Source organism: Pinus tabuliformis, chromosome 7, assembly GCF_031772625.1.
Source record: "Pinus tabuliformis cultivar Carrire ecotype Pingquan chromosome 7, CPIR1, whole genome shotgun sequence".
NCBI classification, from domain to species: domain Eukaryota; kingdom Viridiplantae; phylum Streptophyta; class Pinopsida; order Pinales; family Pinaceae; genus Pinus; species Pinus tabuliformis.
Genome location: NC_142293.1, coordinates 1,658,628,838 through 1,658,641,711, shown reverse-complemented (window position 1 = coordinate 1,658,641,711; position 12,874 = coordinate 1,658,628,838). Strand labels below are relative to the sequence as shown.

At 37.7% G+C, this 12,874-nt stretch overlaps 1 protein-coding gene across 1 annotated transcript; it reads left to right on the top strand.

The window, feature by feature from the left end:
- Positions 1–10,443: 10,443 nt before the first annotated feature.
- Positions 10,444–11,166, top strand: LOC149254820 (uncharacterized). Its single transcript, XM_089454842.1, has one exon. The coding sequence runs from the start codon at positions 10,444–10,446 to the stop codon at positions 11,164–11,166; it is 723 nt and encodes a 240-aa protein (XP_089310968.1).
- Positions 11,167–12,874: the final 1,708 nt, after the last annotated feature.

Genomic DNA, 12,874 nt, shown 5'->3' with positions numbered 1-12,874 from the left:
ACGACAATTGAACAAACCCCATCCTTGGTTGACCATCAATCTTGATAAGGATTCCATAGTAACCTTACTTCCTTGTCCGTTTAAATCATGGCCCATATATATCCAATTTCATCAATCTATGCACATTATCAATAAAACAGTCTAACAAAAATACAGTAGAAGTCAACTCAAATAATCAAAGCATATGATGAAAAAATGTCCTAAAAAATAATTGATGTGAAGTTACAGATCAATATATAACTTCAAAGATAGATGGATATCGATAGCCATGCATTATATATAAAATATGCACGCTGTTTCCCCATATATGAATAGCAGACCCTGACTTTTCAATAAATCCAGTAGACCCATTTCCATGCGTTTCAGCAATTAAATGTATGGGATAGACATTTAAAAATTACATAATGTACGTAATTGTCATGACCTTAATGGTCCAATTTCCAACTAGTTGATCTGTTTAAATATGCTAAATCATTCACTGGGACTCGGGAGTGCCTTTTAACTTACAGGAGTGGTGTAACAGGCTACAACCCTTCATTTTGGCTTGGGTAGACAACTTCTCTTCCCGCATTCAAATTTGGACTTGGATGCACTTCAAGCCATGTTACAAAAGTAGCATTTAGATGCACTTCAATTCATGTCACAAAAGTGTCTGCCCGTATTTATGGCCAAGAAGAATAATTCTTAAAACAATTGAGAAATCATAAATATTTGGAGACTTAATACTTCTGATAAAGGTGCTAAAGGCAAGGGCACACCAAGGGACCCTTGACTTCACAACCTTCTTCCAAGAGGCCTCTCAGATAATTTAATACAATCAAGAATATAAAGAAGAAGAAAACTCTTGGGAAATGTATAAGATTACTGACAAGTTAGCCAAAGAAGCATCCAAGGTTTCTTGAAAGAGGAATTTGGAGTCCTAGAGAAGCTTCACTAGCAACCAAAAGAAATGAAGTACAAAAAAAAAGAGTTCATATTGATCTCAACTTAATAGTGCACATCTCTCAATGCAGTGCAAGTAGGATAAATGTACAACCAGAGAGAGGTGCAAAAATTCAGTTGGGCAGTCTTCTGAGGAAGGATTTCCCTGCAGTTAGATAAGATTAGTTGAAGTAGAACACCCAAAACCTGACTTATAGAAGAGCATAAATCCCTTCCACTTAAAGATCGAAGCTAACCAACCATTGTGTGAAGATCTTCGTGGATTAATGGGAACAAAAGGAATCCTCAAGAGATTTATGATGCAGTCAAAATATTTTATAAGGAACTTGGGTTTCTTAAAGAAAAACTTTGCCACAAGGCACAAGATTTAAGCCTAATGATAGCAAATTGCAAATAAGGCATGAAAAACAAGGGAAACATACATGAGCTTCTGCTACCCTTAAAAGAGTAGCTTTCACAGATGAGGACTGAAACTTCCACCAAGCAAAATACACAAAGCCAAGTAAAGATAGAGAAAAATTCAATTTAGTAAAAATTAAAAAACAAAACGCTACTGCTTCAGAGAGATATCCAGCTAGCATACATAGAAAAATGAATACAGATATCCAACAAGCATGCATAGAAAAACAAATACAGATATCCAACAAGAATTCATAGAAAAACGAATAGAGCAGAGCATCTCTCAAATATAAGTAGTGTGGAACACTATCTATGGCTAATAGGCTATCACTTACTAGTTACTTGGTCGGCTGACTCTGGTTTTGTAGCATTCGAAGTTCCAAACTTTGCATAGTTTTTCTTATGCCCTGCTCCTCACCAGAGTCACCACATTCAACAATGAATAACTTACATATTGTCGTTGATTGGAATTTGACATGAATTGGAAGTTGCAACTTGCAAATGAATCACCATAAGTTAGTAACATAACTCGATAGTGGGTAGCTGGGAATTAATTACCAACAATACCATACCATTTACCTGTTGAAAATTAGAAATTTATATTTATGACTTAATCCGGAATCCGAATAGTGGTCACTTGGGAAATTGTGATACGGGCTGATTATTAAATTTGATATTAATAATGTTTATGAATCACTACTCACAATGATTCTCTCCGTTCAGCACAAGGTTAAATATATATATATATATATATATATATATATATATATATATATATATATATATATATATATATATATATATATTTATATTTAAACTGTTCATTTTTAAATATGCCCATCGTATTGACGTTATTAAAAATTATTGGCAAGTTACACATGATGTGGAGATTTGGAACTAGAAAGTATTTTACGTGTAAAAAAACCAAATACAATTATACGGGCGTCAAATTTAACCCCTGATGTCGGTGGAACACAAAATCAACAAAGGTAATGATACGACAATGATGTTTCCGGCGAGCCTCCACGTGTTGGAGACATCAAGCGGAAAGAATATTACATATCCCTTGACTTACTCAGAGCTCAGAGAGGGACCCAATCAGTAGGGCCAGCCAAAGCATCCCGTCGGGTACCCTTTGAAGAACTACAGGTCCCGCAACCAACAACCTCCATCAAAATATAACACAAAAAGGTAATAGTTTTTTTATTTTATATATATATATAGATATATATATATATATATATAAGTTGTTGTTTTTTATTGCAAATAAATAAATAAAGATATATATATATATATATATACATAGATAAAGTTTTAGTTTTTAAATAATAAGTAAATGTTTAGCCGTGGAATTGCATTGTGTAGTGTATTTTCAAGGACAATTAGAATTATCATTTTTATCGCGTTAGGGAAGGTTATTAATAAGTAGGGAGAGGTTTATGCCCTCTTTTTCAAGCAATTGCACTTCATATATATAAATTAATTATAGTGGGGGACTTGAAAGTAATAATTTTATGTTAACTCTTCTAAGTTAGATCTTAATCTTAATATCATTATTAAAAGGAACAACATTTATTTGAGCTTTATGGTTGATATCAAAGCCATGCATGTTTTTAGACATAATAATTATGAAGCAAACTTATTAGCAAATTGGGCAACCTCATATGAAATTAAATTTCTCTTGATCAATCATTGGGAGACTCATCACTCAATTATGTGATATGTGGTTAGGTGGTAGTAGACATGTTGGGGCATACAAAATCTGTAATGAAACATTTCAAAAGGGTCTAACACTTAGCAATGGAAGTCATGATTTAGGACATTGTTGAGAAAAGTAAATTGTGGGAGGATAAGGTAGATTTGATGTAGCAAAGAAGTCATATGCTACAGGCAATGGTTTTATCCATTGAGTTCCTCCATGAGATGAGGAAGCTTTTGTTGGTGTGAGTTGTTCTACAATGTCTGATGTGTCCATAATGGTTGGAGCATGGTTGAAGGTGGTCCACATTGAACACTCGATGCAAGCCAAGGAATGGGGGAATGTTGTGCTCCAAAGCATTGTTTCCCTCAACCTTGGTAATGTTGTATGGACCATATCGAAGTGGTCTAAGCTTTCGATGGGCTCTTGTAAGACATTCTTTCTGCAAATTCAACTAGACTTTGTCACCCACCTAAAATTTGTGTGGCACCCAATGTTGATCATGTCGCTGGTTGTACTTGGCATTTTCCAGAATGTAGAGATGATATATCAGCCCATTGGGTAAAGGTGCTTTGAGACTCATAACAGATGAATGCTTAACATGATAGTGCAACGATACCCTTCTGGGTGAGGAGAAGATGTCCTTGTATTCTTTCATGAGTGTATCCACCTACTTCTACTGCGTGGAGGAACCCTTCCCTAGGGCCATGGTTGTGGCTATGATCTTCCCTTTACTTTGAGAGTGAACAAGAAAGAAAATGAATTTCCTAGTCTAGGAGTTGATCTTACTACATTTCTTAGCAGAGATCAAAGAGGTGGTGGTAGGGGGGGCTACCTCCAATATCCTATATAATGAAATGCTTAAATAAATAATAACAGTGTGAGGCCTTGACTCATACACAGTATCTCGCTTCCACAAGTATGGTTGGCCTAATAATACATCACAAACATCAAGAGGTGCAACATCACACAATATCTCATTTGTGAAGGGCTTGATGTTGTAGGGAAGGCGACACTGCTGGCGAACTAGGAGATCTCGTCCTTGGTGAAGCCACCCGATGTTGTATGGTTGCAGGTGTGGTATGGTCAATAGGCCTAGCTTCTTCATGACCTCTGCTGAAATGAATTTCTTTTGGTTGCCACTGTCGACAATGAATTGCAGCGGTGAACCCTTCACCAACATTTGTGAGTGGAAAAGACACTCCCCCCTCCTCTGGATCTTTGGGCTCATTCCTCTGGATCTTGGTGGTGGCAACAGTGGCACTGGGCTCCACATCAATGATGTGCTTTCCTTTGTCATTCTTCTTATTGGGTTCTAACTCAGGGTCAAAACATGCATATGATTAGGAAGCCTTCAACTTGGCCACCAGTGACTGCTTGGCTCGACACTCACTTGTGTTATGAGTGGGGTTCTTATGGAACTCACACCACTTTCATGTGTCCTTCTTTGAGTTTGTGGTTTTGTTATTTTCTTGCAGCTTCGATGGGTTGTCTTCGGTCACCTTGCCTTGGCTTTGTCCTTGGTTACGTGTTTTGGGGAAGCCTTTCCCTTGCTTCGGATTCGCAGGTCCAAATTCTTTCTTATTTTGTTTAAACTTTTGGTTGATCTAGACAGTGTATCGGTATGTCATGCCAAGCGAGGAGATGTATAGGAACTCCATCTCATCTTAGATATATCTCTGTAGGTAGCCACAGTATTTGAGTACCAAATGCTGCTCAAAATTCTTGATACCCAACTTTGTGTGAAATGTATGAAAAATATTGGTAAACTTCGGCATGTCTTGATCCCTTCCTTGCCAAATCATGGTCCACTTTATGTATTTATCCTCATAGCTTCCGACAGGGTAGTACTACTCGTTGATGGCATCTCGAAATGAATTCCAAGTGGGTGTAGCTGAAAATGGTGAGGCTATACTTTCATCCTTCTGCTTGTAGTAGGATTCCCACCAGTCCTTGACGTGGCAGGTGGCTTTGAGAAGAGTGAAAGTAATCTTTTCCTGGTTGGAAAAATCATGAAAAAAAATACCCTTCTAGCAGATTTAACCATTTATCTACAACGTCTACATTTATCTGACCCTCAAATATGGGGATTTCAAAGTTAACTTGTACCTTAAAGGGTGTGGCATTTCTAGAGTAGCTGTTGGAAGTAGATGTGTCACCCTTGGGTAGCCGTTCAAGGATCTGGGAAAAATTGTCCACCATCGTGTTCCTTTGTTGCTTGAGGGCTTCTTCGAGCAAGATTTTGATAGGATCTCCTACCTCCTCATCTTTCCTTTCTTCCTCCACAAGAGGTCATCGGGATTTGTGAGGTTGGTCTTGCAAAGGATCGACCCGTTCAAACACTAACTCCTTATATCCCAACCTTGTTGAGGACATGCAAAGAAAAACATAGAAAGAGCTGACTGCTATGATACCACTGATTTATATTTGAACAAGAATGCAAAAAATGATAGATATAACCATAAATACAAAGATACAGTAGAAATAATACTTCAGTTTATTAATATCAAATACTGAAAATATGCTTACAAGAAGAAATGGAAATAAATTAGCTAGGGCGATGGTAGCTTATCTCTGAGAAGAGATGTGGCGACTACATGCCTCTGAGCTATGTTACAATGAGGCTCAAAGGCCTATTTATTGTTTAGAAACAATGGAAAACCCTAAACATCCAAAAACCTAACCCTGGGATATGAAGCGCCAAGCTATGGGGCCCACTTGGGTAAATCCGTACATCAACTACCCGAGGTTGTAACTTTGGCATACAATCTCTGTTTGACGCGCACAATACGTCATTAGAAAGATCTACCCGAGGACTACAACTTTTGAATGGAAGATAAATATTTGTGACACATGTTGGCCCCTGCTTTCCCAAAAAACGTCGTTTAGGGCCTCAAAATGGCTCCAAAAGTTCAGACCCGAAAACTTCCAAAAATAGTAAACTGTGCTACAATTTAGGAAAATGAAAAACTGAAATAAACAATGGTGGCGGTCCAAGTGGAATAGGAGGGGGCCACCATTATCCACTTAGAACGGTACTAGACTAAGAGAAAGGCTGGGGGATTGCATAATGCACAGTTCTAGAGGCCGGGAGAGGAGGACTGAGGCTTATGACTATGCCATAAATAGTTCTAGAGGCCTAGGTAGGAATATTGTGTAGTTGAGGAGCTCAATGGGGCTAGCTTGCCCAATGAGATTGTGTGATGTGTATTTCATAAGAGAAAGACGCCAAGCTTTACGCAGTTGCGCAAATCATGAAGGAAGGGAGACAACTTGTTTCTTGCCACTATGCAATGCACAGAAGGAGATTGGATGGAGGGAAAAACTACGTAGTTATGGAGGTCAAGAGGCAATCCTTGAGCATTGTGTCTACACAATGAATATTTCTTGTGGGGAGAAATTGTGCATTGCATAGTTCCAGGAGGAAAGCAATTATCTTGAGGCTTGCTTCTACACAATGCACAATTCAAGGAGGTTAAGTGAGGCCAAGGTTAGTCATTCATGAGGCTTTCCAAAATTTAACTAAGTATGGGATCAGTGAAGCAAATATGAAAGCAAGGTAAGGCTAGAACATGATCACACACTCAGAACAACTAAACACATAAAATTGAACACTCAACAATCATAAAGAACATGGTCCCTTTAATGTGACAACGAAACAATATTCTCCTCCAAATGCGACACATAAATACACTTTGTGACGACAGTGACGACACTATTGAAAATATGCTCAAGGCCTGGGGAATATTCTACTACATGTATTTACAATGAATAGAACACAGTAGTGCAGGGGAATGCATTAGAACTATCATTCAAGAATGTACAATTGACTCCCTTTGACTAGATGTGAAACTTAAGATACACTTTATGACGACAGTGACAACACTAGTACAAAAATGCATAATACTTTGGGAATGGGTCTAGCACATGTGTACATGAAAAAATGGGACCCATTGACAGACAATTTTCCCCTTGAAATTAACCATAGCTCCTCCTTTTGTGATTTATGAAATTTACCATGCCAAAAGATGACACTTTGTAAAGTGAGATAAAACTGCAAAGGATGTTTACAAAAACTTAAAGAAACTGAAAGTGACACATTCCAAAGAAAGACAAAAGAAACTGAAAGTGACACATTCAGTGAAGCAAATATGAAGCCAAGGTAAGCCTAGAACATGATCACACACTAAAAACAACTAAAGACATAAAATTGAACACTCAACACTCATAAACAACATGGTCCCTTTAATGTGACAACAAAATAATACTCTCCTCCAAGTGCGACACATAAATACGCTTTGTGATGAAACTATTGAAAATATGCTCAAGGCCCGGGGAATATGTCTACTACATGTCTTTACGATGAATAAAACATTGTAGTGCATGAGAATGCATTAGAACTATCCTTCAAGCATGTACAATTGACTCCCTTCGACTGGATGTGACACTTAAGATACACTTTATGACGACAGTGACAACACTAGTACGAAAATGCATAATACTTTGGGAATGGGTTTAGTATACGTGTACATGGTAAATGGGACCCATTGACAGAAATTTTTCTATGTGAAATTAACCATAGCTCTGCTTTTTGTGATGTACGAAATTTCCCATGCCAAAAGATGACACTTTGTAAAGTGAGATAAAACTGCAAAGGGCACTTACAAAAAATTAAAGAAGTTGAAAGTGACACATTCCGGAGAAAATATAACATGAAAATGACACTTTTTAAAGTGAAATCAAGACAAAAGAATAGGCATGAATGGGAAAGAAGAAATTGCGAAAACAAAGGTGTTCCAGAGAAATAATTGAGAAAGCTCACCAAAATAGAAGTACAATTGCAGTCAAAGTGAGGGAGAATGTCAATGGAAAGTGTGCACTAACTATAGACATGTGTTGTGTAGTACATTGTGCTTATAGATTGCACAGTCAATGTCACAAGTGATTGTGCAAACCTTATTTACAAGAGGTGCACATTGCCTATGTAAGGTTGCATCAAAGGAAGCTTACTTGTGAACTATTCAAAAACCAAGCATGCATTAAGAAAGTGACCTTTACACTTAGAAGAAGACTCAATAATTTACCAAACATTAGATGACCAAGAAGTGACCATATAATTACAGATCACAAGATCCTTAATATGCTCCAAAATTTAAGTGTAAGGAAACTTTTAGAGGGTGTTTTTTGCATTGACAACACTTATGCAGGGGATTCATGTTCTTGAGTGTTATTTTTTTTTAATGCCTTGTAATCAATATGAATTTACTAAGTCTAATGCTTCTTTGGCTCAATGAGGATGGGTGATCCAAAAGTGAGGCACATTGTAGAGCAATAACTTGTTCTAGTAGTTGTTGCAACTGCTTCTTCATCTTGTTTGCCTGTATAATGGACTACATATATATCCTAAATTTTTGTAACAAGAAATCTAGCAATAGTTGGGTCTCGTGCTCCACCTCCCTCTTGGGTGGTAGCCCTTTAGGATCCTCAAACACATCCCAGTATGCCTGTAGAAACTCTTCCATTTTTATTTTATTCCTTACCCCTTCAGGGATAACTTAGCTCTCATGAAGTCTTCTACAGAGTGATTTTCTCTTTAAAATGACAAAACATATTTCTTGTTAGAATTCATCAACTTTTTGGATTGGTTTGAACTTACTGGAAAGATCTTTGGATTACCCTTTTTCACACTGATGATGAAGAATTTTTCATCGTTGATGAGCTGATATTAGTTGGATTTCTTCATGAATATCACACTTGCTTGTACATGTAAGGATTCCCAAACACAACCCCACATACATCAAGTGGAACTACATCCGATTCTACTTCATCAATAAAATAAACGTTAATAGAAAATTCGATCCTTCTCTATTTTTCTACCTTTATGTTTGCCTTCTTAGTGACCCAACCCAATGGATATGAGCTAGGATCATCATAATTCTCTATTCCTAGATTCTTGACTAGATTTATTACTATTATATTTTCCTATGGCCTTGAGTATAATAGAGCATTAATTTCCATCTCCTTGACTTGTATATTTATATGGAAGACTTTGGTAATTTCCTTCTCTTAATGTTGCTAAAGACTACTCAGATTCAACCCCTTCTGCACTGATCTACATACAATCATCTCATCTACGTCTCAATTGAATTCCACCTGATTACTCAAATCTATGGGCCTGAGAAGTTTTTATGATCCTTATGCCTTAAAAAATGATATGAAGCTAATAATTATAGTACTCTTTAGGAGGGAAATCTCCTTTTACATTGAATACAATTTATAAAAGACAATATTTGATTATTCTAAGACTAGATCTCCTTTGTGTATATCGCAGAGTATATATAGGAGACAAGGTGTACTAATATAATAAAACAGGAACATGCGGGGTTCTTTTCTACATAATAATATAGAAATAGAAATGTAATCATTCCATATCCAGGGACTAATAAGTGGTTTTATGGTTAAAATGGGCCTTATATAGTGCTTAACATTTCCCTCCACTTCAAACAAGTCTTCCCCTCAACACTTGACTAATTTAGTGATTCTACATTAATACGTCATATTCCCATGTCATCTCTTCTATTGGTAGGTTTTTTTGTTTAATGATGTACTGCATAATTGCTAGGTTACTGGGTTACTTAATCCTTGTTTTATTGATTGTTTCTACTTCTAGTATGATATTCCCTTCTTCATTTATTTTTGTTACAATTGCCAATGATAAATGTATAACATGACCATGATATTGATTAGGTGAAAGATCCTTAAGCATAAATCTAAATACCTTGGGATGATTATTGATAGCTTTATGGAGATCCCTTGACATAGATGATATTGACGCTTGAAGATTTAGTGAACATAATTTTTCCATTACACCCTAGTGCCCATTTTTGAGTAATTTTCTCATATTTTTAGAGCTTATCACTTTAATGGGTTTCCCTTGGATACTTATAAGCTCAATTTCTTTTCCTTTTAAGGGAAATAATATGAATAGATCTTGAATATTAAAGGTCATTGTTCCTAATGATTATAGCCATTAGACCCCTAATACAACATCAACACCACCCATTAGAGAGACTATTTTAAAATTAGGACAAGAATTAGGAGAGACGGAGTTGAGGAGGGCGACGGGAGATTAGGGTTAGGGTTTTGGATTAGGTGGCCCTTGGCGAACCTACACCTGGTCAGGGTATAGGGGATCTTGAATCCACTTGTAGAGTTTCAGACTAAGCCATGATAGATCAACTGAGGGCAAAAGCCCCGAAAATAGACAAGACTGAGAGAGAGATGACTGAAACGAGCGGGGGGGGGGGGGAGAGATCCCCTCCTACAAGAATATAGCAGCAGGAGAAACAAGCCGGAATGGAGCAAACGGTGGGTCAGGGAGATGTAGCAAGGATACGCCGGTCATGGGAGTAGTATGGCAAGCAAGGACGGGGAACAAATGCCTACCGCGAGCAACAAAAAAGCCCAGGTTTGTTATTCCAAACAATAAACTTGAGGAATACAGAGGATATATGAAAGACCATGCTCTCATTTGCAAGTTTGTAGGAACATGGCCGTCTGAGAAAGACCTGACGAAATGGATACAACAGAGGTGGAAGCCCAAAGGACATATTGATCTAAAATTAGGGGCAAAAGGGTTCTTCATAGTAATATTTGCAAATCTAGAAGATAAGGAGAGGATCTTCGAGGAGGGACCATACTTCTTCAATAATGCAGGGCTTTTCATGAGGCAATGGGAAGAATGCTATAATCTAGACAAAGAGAAAATGCTAGTAGCACCAATATGGGTCAGATTGTTTGGGCTCCCAATAGAGTTCTGGGATCCAGAGATTCTAGAGGGGATTGGGAATTCAATCGGGACCTTTGTTAAGGTAGCAGAAACTACCAAAAGAGGAAGATATACATCATATGCCAAGATCTGTGTCTACATGAATATCACAGAACCGCTTCCAGATCATATTGAAGTGGAATACCATGATGAGGTATGGCAACAGCCAGTAGATTATGAACACATTCCTTTTAGATGCAGATGGTGCCATGAATACGACCATCTGTATAAATCTTGTCCGATGAATGATAATGAAACACCAACAGATCTGGGGGGAAGAAAGGGGAATACTGAATAGGAGGAAAGGAAAAGAGGATGAGAAAATTAAGGGTTTATAGAAGTACTGAGATGAAGAAAACCCCAAAAGGAAAAAACTAAACAAAATCCTCTCTACCCAGAAGGCACTCAGAAAAGCCAAAACCAGTTTGAAGTATTACGAGAATTAGAAATGGAAGCGGAAGGTGAGGATGGTGAAGATGAAACAATGGAGAATAAGAAAGAAAACAAAGAGAAAAATAAGGAGTCAAACAATATGGAGATGGAAAAAGAGGGGGAGAAGAGAGATCGACCACAAGAACAGATCCAAATGGAGATAGATCCACAACAGGACCAAGAAGGAGAAGAAGAACAGGTCATGAAGAAACTTCTATAGGAATGGAGGCATTTGGATGAAAGATTCATACCTGACGACCAGAAACAACTTTACAAAGACATGTTCCAAAGATACAAGGAAAAACGAGGAACAATAATAGCAAATCAGCCAGAGCAACTTGGAACGCAAGGAGGTCAAAGCACAGAAGCAGGAACTATAGGGAAAGGAGGAAGGAAAAGAGGAAGAAGACCTATGAGCGAGACCATCCAAATGGTTGGGGAGATGTTGGTAAATTCAGGAAGAGTGGTGCCACTATCGGAGGTATTCCAACAACCCCTCAAATTGTTGAAATGATCATCACAACATGGAATATTAGAGGGTTGAACAGTAAGGGGAAACAAAGATATTTGAAAGAGAGACTCAAAAAAGATAAACCCAATATAATGCTAATACAAGAAACAAAAATTCGAGAACACAAACTAAAAGAAGTTATGAGCAACTTCAAGCCGCATTATGAGATAATTGGTCAAGATGTTGTAGGTAGCACGGGAGGTGTGGCAATCCTCTAGAATCCAGAGGAAGTCCAATTTGAAGACTGGATCAGTATACCTCAAATTCTTTCAGGAAGATTCAGAAATATAGGATCCCAGGAATGGATTCTCTTATCCAATGTATATGGACCTCACATACCGGGTGAATGCAGGAATTTCCTTCAGAGTCTCACAATCATATGCTCAATGTTTCCAGCCTCTCCATGGATAGTAGGAGGAGATTTCAACATGATCACATCCCTAAATGAGAAAAGGGGTGGCCTTAGAAGAATAGATGCAGACATGGAAGCCTTTGGCGATATGATAGCAGAACAAAGGCTTGTGGATATTCAGACAACAAATGGGATCTACACATGGAACAACAGAAGGGGAGGTAGACATCAAATCACCTCCAGACTAGATAGATTCTTACTGTCAGAACAGATTATAAATTGGGACATTTTCATTGAAGCAATGATTCTTCCGGGAATGGGATCGGACCACTGGCCAATCAAAATAGAACTTGACATCAAAGCCAGCCCCAAGAAAAAGCCCTTTAGGTTCGAAGCCTTCTGGCTCAGGGATCAAAATTTTATGATGAAAGTAGAAGAATGGTGGAAGCAAAGTTGACAAAGAGGAAGAAACAAGATGCAGACCTTTTAGCTAAAATTAAAAGAACTAAAAGGAAACATCAAGAAATGGAACAAAGAGGAATTTGGAAACATCCTCAAAGACCAGCAGCTTCTAGATCAGAAGATGAAGAAAATCCAACAAGAAATCATAACTGCAGGGAGAAGTGAAGATTTAGCCAGAGAGGAAGGGATCCTGATAGGGAAAATGGAAGAAAGAAGGAAACAAGAAGAGATCCTATGGAGGCAAAAATC